Source organism: Triplophysa rosa, linkage group LG1, assembly GCF_024868665.1.
Source record: "Triplophysa rosa linkage group LG1, Trosa_1v2, whole genome shotgun sequence".
In the NCBI taxonomy this organism is placed as follows: Eukaryota; Metazoa; Chordata; class Actinopteri; order Cypriniformes; family Nemacheilidae; genus Triplophysa; species Triplophysa rosa.
The window spans coordinates 19,572,218-19,586,120 of NC_079890.1; the positions used below are offsets into that span (position 1 = coordinate 19,572,218).

At 42.0% G+C, this 13,903-nt stretch overlaps 1 protein-coding gene across 4 annotated transcripts in view; it reads left to right on the plus strand.

The window, feature by feature from the left end:
* The window catches only part of plekhg4 (pleckstrin homology domain containing, family G (with RhoGef domain) member 4), a 71,856-nt gene that overhangs the window by 56,128 nt on the left and 1,825 nt on the right, over nt 1–13,903 (plus strand). For 3 of the 4 annotated variants that reach the window (XM_057333948.1, XM_057333956.1, XM_057333974.1), the window contains exons 14-22: nt 6,134–7,053; nt 8,426–8,675; nt 9,894–9,983; nt 10,087–10,311; nt 10,399–10,569; nt 10,660–10,840; nt 11,204–11,320; nt 12,047–12,289; nt 12,451–12,647. In XM_057333948.1, the coding sequence (XP_057189931.1) occupies nt 6,134–7,053; nt 8,426–8,675; nt 9,894–9,983; nt 10,087–10,311; nt 10,399–10,569; nt 10,660–10,840; nt 11,204–11,320; nt 12,047–12,289; nt 12,451–12,647 (2,394 nt within the window). The other variant, XM_057333965.1, reaches the window with a different exon arrangement.

Consider the following 13,903-nt stretch of genomic DNA (forward strand, 5'->3'; position numbering starts at 1 on the left):
CAATGTCTAATTACATTTTATGAACTTTTGTATATGTATAAAAAAAGATTTCCCTTTATTTAGATTTTTGTCCAAAACAAGAAATACAGTTGAATTCTGTGTAAGCATAATGTTTCTTACTAATTTAAAGGGATAGTTTGCCCAAAGATAAAAACTGTGTCATCATTTACTCACCCTCAAGTTGTTCCAAATCTGTATAAATTTCTTTGTTCAAAAGAAAACAGACGGGGCGTAATTTCCACTGGGGACAGGGGGGACATGTCCCCCTCACTTTTCAAAATCCCGTTCGTGTCCCCCTCACTTTCAAATTTGTTTGTCATGATTTTTTTAACCACACGCCGCCGTACTAGGACCGAGCAGGAAACAGAGAGTCTGCCTGTGTCGATGCGTGCGTCGCGTGCACACTCTAAAAATAGAGCACTGAAAGATTGTTTTCAATCACGTGGTTTTGATTTGAATATAATAGAAATTAGTTTTTTATGTGATCGTTTTTTCGGTAGGCTATATCAAGCTGTTTCCTTATAATGGACTTCTATGGGGAAGAAACGCGTTACGCGTGATATATTACTTTTTTCGTTTAATAAGGACTCGTTATTGTAACAGCAGTTAGTGTTTATGACAAGGCTTGACAGAAACATGGGCTTCCCTGGTCTTTGCTTAGGTACGTTAAACCTCGTTAAGCATTTTAGAAAGTCATCTTGCTCGTCTGCTTCCGACCGCAGATTCAGGTTTACAAGCCATGTTTTCCTCCGTTTCTCAGTCAATACTCGCATTTTCCCCCTTCATGAACATCAACTTTTGCTACACAATAAAAACACCTTTTGGTTTCATGGTTTAATCGATTTAAACGCAAAACATAGGTATTTTGAATTTGTGATAGGATTCAAATCAAAAACATTTTCCCCCATTTTGTGTCTCCCCCACTTCTCAAACCAAAGTTAAACCCTTGAACACAGAGAAAGATATTTGGAAGAATGCTTATAACCAAACAGTTCTTGGCCACCATTGACTACCACAGTAGGAAAAATGGCCTCAGAACTCTTTGCTTTCATACATTCTTCTAAAATATCTTCTTTTGTGTTCTATAGAACAAAGAAATGTAAACAGATTTGGAACAACTTGATGGTCAGTAAATGAAGAAAAATAGAATAAGCCATTTTCTTTGATTTTAGACCCTTGGTCTGATTTTAGGATTTTCATTTATCTTCCTGTGTTGTATAATGTGTATTCCCTTAGGGTATGTGACCTAATAAGCTTTTGCAGGGCCGTGTGGGTGTGTGTGGGGCATTTAAGTAGCCACTCACTCTGATCAGTATTGTGATTGGTTGTGATTAATGCCACTCTGGTGGTTCTAATGCAGTCTGATTGGCTTGCTCTGCAGACCCTGTTTTCCCAGCCCTCTCCTGGGTGCAGTTCAATCAAATTATACTCACTCAGACAAAACACACAACACACTCCTGTGATTTTTGTGCCCACTTGCTACCATAGACTGCTTGTCCCAGGCTAGGTGGTCATTCACTTTTTTCAACATTTTAATAAATGAAGTACTTTTGGGGTCATTATTCTTTTCAAACAGTCTTATTTACTTCCATGAAGAAGCTGATAGGCCTGAATATTGTAACTAGTATAACTATGTAACTAGTTCCTCTTTTAGTTCTAAATGCTGATCATTTTCATGTAGAACATTCAGCATCTATGGAAGCATAAAGGCACAATTGCTTGTGTTCACTTACTCTGTAGACCCGCTCCCCTGCTAAGCAAAATGGTTTCCTGTTCGCCTCATAAAGTTGGACTAATGGGCAGACGGTGACGATTTTACAGCCCTCACCTGAGCGCGCTGCCAACCAGGCCAGGGCAAAATAACACAGCAGCCCCCGGTCCACTCAGCTTCATTTTCCAACCCGTCATTACCCCCAATAAAGCCAGCAAACCTCCACTATATGAAAAACAGTCCCTTCACTCTGCACCACAACAGTTTGTTCGACATCTGTTCTGTATAGGCACACATCTCATGCCTTTTGAAGTATCAAATGAACCAGCTCAAACGTGTGTCCGCACTCTTTTTTTTACCTGAACTAGAGTTAAACCAGAGAGGAAATAGGAAATGGAAAGCTTGCAAAAGCCTAGCACTCCAGACAGACATTCAGTATGCATTAAGAGTTCATGATCTCCTTCCGTCTGGAGCAGCTGCCGTGCGTCTGCTTCCCACTGCTCTATATATTCAACACGTGTTTGATTTCTTAAAAAGCGCACATTCTAGTTTAGACCAGAGAGAAGACTAAAAGCACATCTGTCACGGGCTGTTCCCCCCTCGCTTGTGTGTGTGTGTGTGTGTGTGTGTGTGTGCATGCCGTCGCTGAACTCTTCTTTCTTGAGTCTGATTGCTCAGGCTTTGACATTCATGAATCTTTTTAGGAAACACAGAGACGTTCCCCCCGCAGCAGACACGCGCATACTCGTATGCGTCACTGCTGAGACGCACAACAAAAGAACAAAACGGAGCTGAATCGCGCTCTTCTAATGCGTTCCTCATCTATCATACACCCGCATTAATTGATCGGTGTAAGATTAATGACTCTTATTGGCCGTCAGGATTGGTGAATGTGATGCACCGTTATATTGCATTAAACCACCATTAGATTGAGTTAGTCCAAATCACAAGGGGCTAGTTATCATACAGGTGCCATCTCTCTCTAGCTTTATTATTCTTTCATTTTTTTTTGCATTTCTTTAGATAGGACTCAAACGGAGGATAAGATAGCAGATGGTGCCTGGTTTGTTGTCACAAATTTGAAAAATATATTTTTTGGAAGTTGGTCATAAGCAGTTTCTCACTCATTTTTGAATAGCATAGCAACAGTAAAAGCTTTTGCTTCTGTTGAGCGGGATTTAAGAGGATTCTAAGGTACTTGTCTGTGGTTGGTCTTCTGACACTCAGCAGGGTGTCTTCATTAAAAGGGTCTCGCTCGCTCGCTCTCATTTCCTGCAGACTTTATAGCTGCTCATCCAGATCAACTTATTATCTGTATTACCTACTATTATCTCAGTCCTTCACATCATTGTAGAAATGAACATCAATGAGCAAGAATGTGTGGCCGCAGTGCTGTGTTTCAATCATTTCTTTCAGTCGTAAGTTTACGTTAAACAGGCCTGCCTGTAGAGTGCTGCTGTGAGTTCAACCCCGTCAGGAATCTTAAGCCCGTGCCTTCTAAAACTCAGTGCGGGTCATAGCAGGCTCACGCTTTGACACTCGGAAAAACAAATTCTTGGCATCGCTCAGACATGAGATCAGAACCTGGCTGACGTCATGAAAACCTTTCCCCCTTTTGCTGGTTTTGTATTAGAGGAAATAATAAAAGATGGTTCCTTTCAAGTTTAAAACGCTCCTCTTGACCCGCTTAAACTGCTAAGAGATTCATTTATGGGAGTGTACAAAAGCTCATTCCAAATCTGTCTCCCGCTATTCTGTTTTAGCACATCGTACTCTCTCCCTCTCTATTTCGCTCTGTTTCTCTCGCTCTTTGTGTGGGGATGAATAGTGTGAGGCCTTCCCTCAGGCAAACTAATTCTGCTCTCACCAATCAGAGCCCTACCACACACACACACACACACACACACACACACACCATTCACACTTCAAAGAGTTTTACACGCTAACCAACCAAACGATGATGTCATCCCCTGCCCACAGTATTGTGGGTATCATCAGATAGAGTGTGGAACTATATTGAGCTATAGATCAAAGTGTTTGCTTTCTTCCACTAAAGGGGGTTATTTGTTCACCGAGGGGGCAGATTTGAGAGCTGGATTGGCCTGTGGTCCTATGCAGAACCTGTGGATGAGTTTAGCACCATAAACAGAGCGCTTTAGATTTGTGCTTCCCATGTCTGTTTTACACATCTGGGGCCAGATTCACCAAACTGTTCTTAAGCTAAATTATAGGAAGTTCATAAGAATGTTCGTAAGTGTGATTCTCAAAGATTTCATAAGACGTTCTCAAATATTTTCTTAAGAACATCTTAATTTTTGTCGTAAGAATAAAATAATATGATTACACTCGCTCGCTCATGTGGTAACTGTATATGCTTATCTAATAAACTTTGTGTGTAACAAGCACATCACATTCTTATAATAGCCTATACTGTATATATTAGCATGTGATGTGTTAAACGGCAATGCATTTACGATCGCATGTTAGCTAATTTGTTAGCAAGCATTATTACTTATTATAATACTTTTTGTGTGTACTAACTACGGCATAATACTTGTGACCCTCTTCGTTTCCAGTCACTTTATCCCAGAATAATGTCAAAAGCACTCCGTGTTTAATAATGAAAACTAGATTTTATCATTGTTATATCCAAATAAATATTCCTTAATGGCTCATGACACCTTCTGGCTCAATACATTACACGTCACATGTGAAACAACCAAGTACATGTATTAAACATATATCCTTTTGAGATTTAAGACAACCGTGAGGCTGTCGTAATTTTAAGATAATTACGACAGCTCTTGTTTCAAGAATTTGGATTCTTCTTCATTTTTTCCTAAGATAAATCTTGAAAATTTTTAAGAACAATCTTAGGCCCGATTCACATTTCGCATCTTTTGCACGCGCAAGTTCGTTATTTTAAATGTATACATGCAACAGGCGCACACAAATAGGGAGCGACGCGCATGCGGTGTGGCGCACAAATTTTTCTAAGCGCGACGCCGCAGCATCGAGATGGAAATGGTTCAACTTTTTTAAGACTTTTTTCGGAATTCATAACCTTACTAACTTTTCTCTTAAATTAGAATTTAAGAAAAAACATGGCAGTTAAGAAGAATTTTCTTCTTAAGAATGTTTTGTGAATCCGGCCCCAGGTTTTGGCAAAACAGGAAGTTGATGGAGAATCAGCAATACCTGACGTTTATGGGAGGCACCTGAGATTGCAAAACAATGTAATGGTCAATATATTCTGGATTAAAGGGTTTTGCGTTTATAGCATGCTTTCAATAGCCACAGAAAATAATTTGTAATTACAAACAAAACATTTTCTTTAATTCCTTATTTTCATCAATTAAATCGCATTTGCATCTTTTCTGTCGTCTTTGTGTGTCTCTTTCTCTTCTCTGTCTCTGTGAATCCAATGCTCTGTCACTTTTTGGCAATGTGTATTGTTAGTGTGGACGGCTGATCTCTGACTCTCGCTCTCGGGGGAGACTTTAGTATCTGGGTGCTAGAGGTTTGGCATGTGGTCTCCATGTCACCCTAACCTGAGTGTGAGGAAAGAGTGAGTGTGTATGAGAAGGCAAAGGATGTCACCATGTAAAATACCATAGAGAGTGTGGAGGGGAGAAAGAGGTTTTGTGTGTGAACAGAAAGAGATAGAAGATGGGAGTTTTGCTTCTTTCTCAGGAATGTCTAAACACAGGCCTGTGTTTGCAGCCAGCATTGATGTGTGTGGATGGGTGGGTTGAGCTTGATCTGTGTTAATCCCCTCTGAGGTTTAACCACTTATTTCACTATTTATTATGCAAACCTGTCAGAATGTTTGTGAAAAAGTCATGAAGAATTTCTAAAATCCAGAGGTTATATGAGAAAATGTAGTGCTGTATGGCTACAAGAGCTTAGAAAGAGTTAGAAAGGGGCATTGAATTTCCTCTAAAATGGTGAGATGGTTAGTAAAGAGGTTGGCATGTGTCTTTGTGGCAGTGTTCTGTCACACATAGCTGAAACTATAGTCTGTCCTGCTGCTAAGCTGCACGTTAAAGCTTCTTACCCAGACCTCCCAGCTCCTGGCTAAAAACCTCTTTATTTTCCATAAAAAAGGTGCTGGAGGTTTCTCGCTCTCTCTCTATCCTTTCCCCATTCCCTTTCTCTATTTTTTCCAGCTCTTTCATTCACACTGAACTCATCGTTTTTTCATAAAGACTCTCTTTGTCCCTTCTTAAACGTGTAGAAAAGTCTTACGGTGATATATTGCCTTCATTCTCTATATTGCTTTCTTCTCAGAAGGTGCCGTTTACCACACACAAAGTGTTGTTTTCATGTCTTTCTCACAGATTTTCTTTTTTCGCTTTAGTCGCCCACTTCCCTTTCATTACATCATCTGACTCAGTTGTGCTCTCTCTCTCTCTCTCTCAGGCTTACGAATGGGCACTAGAGGGCATGCGTCATTTGGCGTGTGTTAGTATGGAGGACTGTGGCAGGACTGAGAAGTGCCAGAACATGATCACATGCTTGGAGACCTATCACAGTCAGCATTCTCCGATACCAGACGCACGCTTTCAGGAGATGAAAGACCTCGCGGAGGAGCTGAGGAGCGACCAGGGACTCAAGCAGTGGAAGTTCGCCTGGTCCAAGTGTCAGGAGACCAAACAGATGTTTGAGAAGAAGCTGGAGACGGCGCTGCGAACCCGCCGCGAGAGCGACTCCAGATCCTCCTCCAGACGAAACTCGGAAGTTAGCAGCAAAGCTCAAGAACGCAGCAGCAGCATCTCCTTCTCGTGTCGGAAAGCATTTGGTGGAGCTTGGGGACGGGATAGACTTTCCTCTCTCTCAAGCACATCCTCAACACCCAGCAGCCCATCAGGCATCCGTGTGGACACCAGGGATTCTTCTATCCGAACCTCCACAGGAAGTCCATATAGCGTTGAGCACAGAATCCCCCACAGTACACCCGTCAGATCCCACAGGCTAGCACGCAGTGTCTCAACGGATGAGCCTGCTCCCCGACCACATCCTGAAGGGCAGGCGTGTGCTCCTTCATGCTCCACCAGCCCAAGCCTCTCGTCTATAGAACCAAACCACAGGGTTCTGCGGAAGACTCAAAGCTTTGACACGGCCGGCAGTGAGAGTGTGTCACGTTACGGCACCTGTCAGAGAACTCTAAGTGAACCTGCACGGAGAGGGAACACAGGGGTGTTTATTAAGGGTCTAGAGGTGAGCAGCACTGAGGTGATCGATCGGCTGTACAGCCCGCGACTGCCGCCCATGCACGAGTGGTCTTCTCTTGATTCGCACCGCGGTGGGAGTCCTGCTCCAGAACCCCGCAGCAAGGGCAGGTGGGTCAAACAGCGCACACGTGCAAGCATTAACACACACTCACCTGTTATAACATGAATACAATCGACCGTGGAGGTCTGTGAGATCAGCTTACTAAAGCATGCTTTAGCATAAAACTTAAGACTTTATATAACACTGTATGAATGGTGTGTAACAGAGCACACACACACAATGAGAGCAACAGTGCTGCCAAGACACACAGACAAAAATATTTAGCCTGTCTCACAGGAGAATATATAGGAATACTGACAGGTTTGACAGCTGAATGCTTAAAATAGACATATACAAGGAAGCCAAGTTTTCAGAAGTCGCACAAGCTCACAAAAAAAACACACACGGACTGAATTTCATAGTCATAGCCTGTTGAACGTTTTCATGCGTGCTAAAGCAACTATAAGGGGATTGTGTGATTATTAGCTCCGTATTAGACAATCACAGCTCCCATAATTCTCTGAATCCCTGTGGATGGGTTTTCCAGCTGTGGACCCTTCTGGTCACCTTTTAACCCCCTGGGAAAGAGCCTGAGATACAGATGACTTTCCCAGGTGGGAGCTGCTCCGCTTGGCTTTGAAGTGGTGGGGAACGTTTTTGTGTTCTGCTCCTCGACATAGAAGAGATGGATGAAGTGACTATATAGGTCTGTGTGACCCTCAAAACACATTCTTCAGGTTACCTTTTGTAGATTGCAGTATAGAGGTGGTGTTGATACAGATTTTTTGAAACAAGGCATTTGGTCCTGTGTGGTACTGTTATTTTGAATATAAGAAACTGATAATAATACGGTCTATGGTTCATGTCATGTAAACCTCGTTTTGTTCAGTTGCAGCACAGTATGAGCACTTTACTGGTGAGAAGTTAATGTGTGCAGCTCATTTGACATTTTTCGTACTAAACATGTCCTGAAAAATCACCCCCGTCTCTTTGACAGATGTAAAAAGCAGTAAGTCTGACTGCAGGAGACTGTTGTTTAGCCAGTCTTTGGCAGTGTTTCAGCGAGAAAGCATCTGTGTAATGGCATCATGGTTGAGAGTAAACATCCCAGTGTGTGAACCACCTGTCCTTCAAAAAGTCTGGCAAAGCTATTAGACCCAAATTTACTCAAAAACTCATTTACCACGTGCATTCATCTGAAGTGAATTATAGTACTTGTGTAGTACTTGCACTTGTTATTATGGACTATTTCAGAGCTACAATGATGATACTGTAGCTCCTTAAGAGGTCCCATAAGAAACCTTAGAAAACTTAAAAAAAAAAAAAATTCTATACAGATATAATTGTCAAAGACTTTTTTAGAAAATCAGATTTGGCCCAATAGCTTTATCTAATCACACATATGTTAATAAGTTTTGTGTCTCTGTGTCTGGCCTTCAGTAAACTACGTCACATTGTGGATGAGATGGTGACAACGGAGCGGGAGTATGTGCGATCTCTGCGGTACATCATTGACAACTATTTCCCTGAGATGGAGCGTGCTGACCTGCCACAGGACCTGCGTGGAAAACGCAGCGTCATCTTCGGCAATCTGGAGAAACTGGTGGACTTCCACAGCCAGTTTTTCCTTAAAGAGCTGGAGAGCTGCTGTAACCACCCACTACGTGTCGGCCACTGCTTCCTGCGACATGTACGAGAGTCTCTTTATTCTGAACATCTCATCTTTTTTATTAACACAGAAAGGTTAATAACTTAATAACTGACAAATGTTGTATGAATTTTTTGTTTGCTTCCGCACCGGATGTTTTCAGCTCCAATAGAGTTGCTTAATCTAAAATAAAATGTTATTGCTTGACATTTAAATTTACATTTTACTTTTATCCAAAGCGACTTACAAATGAAGCTTGAGTAACATTTTCATTGGAAGTACACTATTGAAATGAATGTAACATTTAGCCATTTTGCATATTTGTTTATTCGAACCTATTTACAGTGCAATGCTATTTAAGGTTTTCGAAATCAAAATGTGAGCTCAATTTGTATATTAGAAACTAAGCTTGAAGTGAACGTTCACCCAAAAATAAAAATTCTGTCATCATTTACTCACCTTCTTGTCATTTCAAACCTGTATGACTTTCTTCTTCTGCAGAACACAAAAGAAGATATTTTGAAGAATGTTGTTAACCGGCATCCATTCACTTGCATTGGTTTTGTGTTCATAAAATTGAAGTGAATGGGTTACCAACTTTCTTCAGAATATCTTCTTTTGTTTTCTGCAGAAGAAAGAAAGTCATACAGGTTTGAAATAACAAGAGGGTGAGTAAATGATGACAGAATTTTCATTTTTGGGTGAACTGTCCTTTTAAAAGTCTGTGTTTTTCCACAGTAGTGTAAAACCAGTCAAAATGTGTTGCCCATTCTCTCTTTTGCCCACTATGTGTATATACTGTAAATCAAAGAGAGCTCTGAGGTCTTCAGATAAGTTAAGGACCACCGCCCTGCTTTTTTTCTTAGTCGTGGTGAACTCATATTGCTGGCTTACATGAAGATCTTTACCCTATGACGCTTTCAAAGACATTAATTCACAAGAGAGAGAGAGAGAGAGAGAGAGATAGAGAGAAATACACACAGATGCGGGCTGACCTACAGCAGAGTATGAACTAAGATGAAATCACTTTTGACATATTGCTGGCACAACAATGAATATATGGCACACTCCACATGAACCAAAACACGTTACAAAGCCATTAAGCCTTTCCAAACAAAAGTGCACCTGGAGATTATTTGGGGAAATTTCCCTTAATTTCCGAAACAACAAGAGTTGTTGTTCATCCGCATATTAATACAGAAAGGTGGTTGATAAGCCTGACATATTGGTTTTGTTCTTTGTTTCCATTTAAACCCACAGCACGACCAGTTCAGCTTGTACGCCTTGTACAGCAAGAACAAACCAAAGTCAGATGCGCTTTTGGCCAGCCATGGAAACAGCTATTTCAGGGTAAGCAAGTGAATAATACTTACAGCAGACCACACGGAGCATCTGCATAGAGTTGATCTAGATACACCACATAATTGATCTCAGTGAATTATTGTCTTTCCAGCATAAGCAGCTAGAGTTGGGGGATAAGATGGACCTGGCATCGTACCTGCTGAAGCCTATCCAGCGCATGAGTAAGTACGCCTTGCTTCTCAAAGATCTGATCAAAGAAGTGAGTGAGGTCCAGGAGCAGGAGCTATCGTGCCTACGTGCCACCGCCGAGATGGTCAAATTCCAGCTTCGCCATGGGAACGATCTGCTCGCCATGGACGCTATCAGAGACTGTGATGTAAGTGTGAACGATTCGGTGGATACGCCAGCCTGATCCTCTACACATGTTCAGATACTGATACATTCTCTTCTCATGTGCTCTCAGGTGAATCTGAAAGAACAGGGCCAATTGGTTCGTCAAGATGAGTTCACGATTTGGTATGGCAGGAAGAAGTGCCAAAGACACGTGTTCCTGTTTGAAGATCTAGTGCTGTTCAGCAAACCCAAACGGATAGAGGGTGGCCTGGATGTTTACATATACAAACATTCTTTTAAAGTAAGTGTGTGTTTGTTGTAGCACTCAATATGCGACAGTAATTATATTATATATTGGTATATTATAAAATATGTCCTATTCTCTCTGTAGACGGCTGATGTGGGTATGACAGAGACATCGGGTGAGAATGCTTTGAGGTTTGAGATCTGGTTCCGCAGGAGAACATCCAAGAACCAGGCCTACATTCTCCAGGCAAGCAACACTGATATCAAACACGCGTGGACTTCGGACATTGCACGGATACTATGGCAACAGGCCACACGAAATAAAGGTGAGAAAGAATTCCGCTTTGTTTTGTTAAATACACTAGAACAAGCTGACGTGAATGGGAGAGAGAAATATCTACACATTTTTTGAGAACATTTACAGCCCTAGGCTAATAGGAGGCTGTTTTAAACAAAGTCGCACAACTATTATATTTCTTCAGTTCGGCATGGCTTAGCATGAGTGAATGATGCAAATTAAAGGCACCTTCTTTAATTATTTGGTTTGCATATTTATTTTCATCTGTGTAAGAAAACCAGTTTTACACTCGTTCTAATGTCTGTCAGTATCTTAATGTCAACATCTTTGTGTGTGTGTGTTAATACATAAAAGAAAATTGAATCTTTATATAATGTGTGTGTGCATGCAGAAATTCGAATGCAAGAGATGGTCTCTATGGGGGTGGGCAATAAACCCTACCTGGACATTAAACCCAGTGATGCTGCTATCAATGACAGAGCCATCGATTACATAATGAAAGGCAGAGGTGAGCCTGTTTACTGTGACATGATCAACTAATCAACTAATGTTGATTTGCTGGTTTGGTTTGCTGAATTCTGTCTTGTTTTTTTCTCTAATTTAAAGCTAAATTGTGTCATTTCTGCCCCACTAACATCATCTAACAGAATTGCAAAAATGAAGATTTTTAAAAAGAGTTTCCAAACATTCTCATTGTTTGCTGTTGTTTGAGCAAACTCTATTGGTTGAGACCATATTGCTGAATCTGGCTGGTCGGGGGCAGGGGCGGACTGACCAGTAGGACATTCTGTCAAAGTCCAGAAAGGCCATCCATGACCAGGGGCACCGGCCATCTGGAGTATTGGAAATTTTCCCGGTGGGCCGCTATTGTATGGGGCCGGGATGGACGCTTGGACCAGACAGACGGACATTGCACGCAATGCGAAGGCATTAGCGAGACGGACACGTATACATGTAACGCAATGACACGTTACATACAAACCCCCTCGTCAACAGAAATGGTGGACATCCGATGCAATCAAACACCCCGTCCCCCGTCGACAGAAATGGTGGAGGGCCGATGTGGGCCGAAAACTCCAGGGCCGTTTTTGCTTCCCAGTCCGCCCCTGGTCGGGGGACTCGGGGGGGATTTTTGACACACTTTAGCTTTAAATTCATTGATATAACTAATAATAAACTTTAAGATTAATTGAAGAAGAAATGTACTAGCATCATTCTTTTCCCTCTGTTACAGGGGCTAGGACAAGAGCCTCCATTGCTGTCTCTCTGTTTGACCACTCAAACCCATTCAAACGAGCGGCGGTAAACGCTCCTGTTAGCGGGACACCGGCAGCCGGCGGCCCCTCTTCTTCCACGCTGCTGGGGCCATTGAATCTTCACATGTACAGCAGCCAAAGTCTGTTAGAGAGACCTCTTATCGGCCCCTGCATCGAGGAGGATGAACTGGAGCATGAGACCAGCAGTCAGCCCTCTATGAGTACGTAGCAGAAAGTGTTATTAACATAATATAAACATGGTGCTAGTGACTTTTTTTGTTTCTTTGTTGTATGTGGTTCAATAGTACAATGCCTGTTCTGTTTTCAAATATCAAAGTACATGTGATGTTGAGGGTTTGAATTCTATTGTGTCTGTCTTTAGCTACAGAGAGCTCGGGTTCGTCGTCTCACTGTCTGTCTGGTAGCGGCTCAAGTGGCTCGGACAGCGGATGTGTTTCCAGTCACCTGCCCGAGGCTCTGTCCGAAGAGCCCAGCTCACCATGTGACTCCTCCTGTTACTCCTCCATCACCTCTCCCACAAAAGAGAAACCCTGCTACAACAGCCAGTACATTTCGACGGTTAGTATTAAGGGCCATTCACATTATAACGATAACTATAAAGATAACTGTAACTATAACTATACAGGTGCTGGTCATATAATTAGAATATCATCAAAAAGTTGATTTATTTCACTAATTCCATTCAAAAAGTGAAACTTGTATATTATATTCATTCATTACACACAGACTGATACACATACGCATCTTCCTCTTCACAATACCCCATAGATTTTCTATGGGGTTAAGGTCAGGCGAGTTTGCTGGCCAATTAAGAACAGGGATACCATGGTCCTTAAACCAGGTACTGGTAGCTTTGGCACTGTGTGCAGGTGCCAAGTCCTGTTGGAAAATGAAATCTGCATCTCCATAAAGTTGGTCAGCAGCAGGAAGCATCAGCAGCATCTCGCCTGGGCTAAAGACAAAAAGGACTGGACTGCTGCTGAGTGGTCCAAAGTTATGTTCTCTGATAAAAGTAAATTACATGGCACCCCAAACCATCACTGACTGTGGAAACTTTACACTGGACCTCAAGCAACGTGGATTCTGTGCCTCTCCTCTCTTCCTCCAGACTCTGGGACCCTGATTTCCAAAGGAAATGCAAAATTTACTTTCATCAGAGAACATAACTTTGGACCACTCAGCAGCAGTCCAGTCCTTCTTGTCTTTAGCCCAGGCGAGACGCTTCTGATGCTTCCTGCTGCTGACCAACTTTATGGAGATGCAGATTTCATTTTCCAACAGGACTTGGCACCTGCACACAGTGCCAAAGCTACCAGTACCTGGTTTAAGGACCATGGTATCCCTGTTCTTAATTGGCCAGCAAACTCGCCTGACCTTAACCCCATAGAAAATCTATGGGGTATTGTGAAGAGGAAGATGCGTATGTGTATCAGTCTGTGTGTAATGAATGAATATAATATACAAGTTTCACTTTTTGAATGGAATTAGTGAAATAAATCAACTTTTTGATGATATTCTAATTATATGACCACCACCTGTATTTGCGTTCACACCAGCGGACGATAACAATAACGTTATGTTTATTTTAAGCCTGCGCGCTGTTGTGTTCTCAGTCACTAAAATGAATGTAAATGACCTGCTGATGCTTTCGTTTTCATTCCCGAACGTCTTTTCTCCAAAATATGACAGCAAAGACTGGATGCTCTGACTGAAGACTGTGCACTCATGCACAGTAAAGCATATGTTTTGCCAGCTTGCTGACTCATAAGCGTTACATACATGATATACCGCCGTAAACACACCGCTTTCCGACC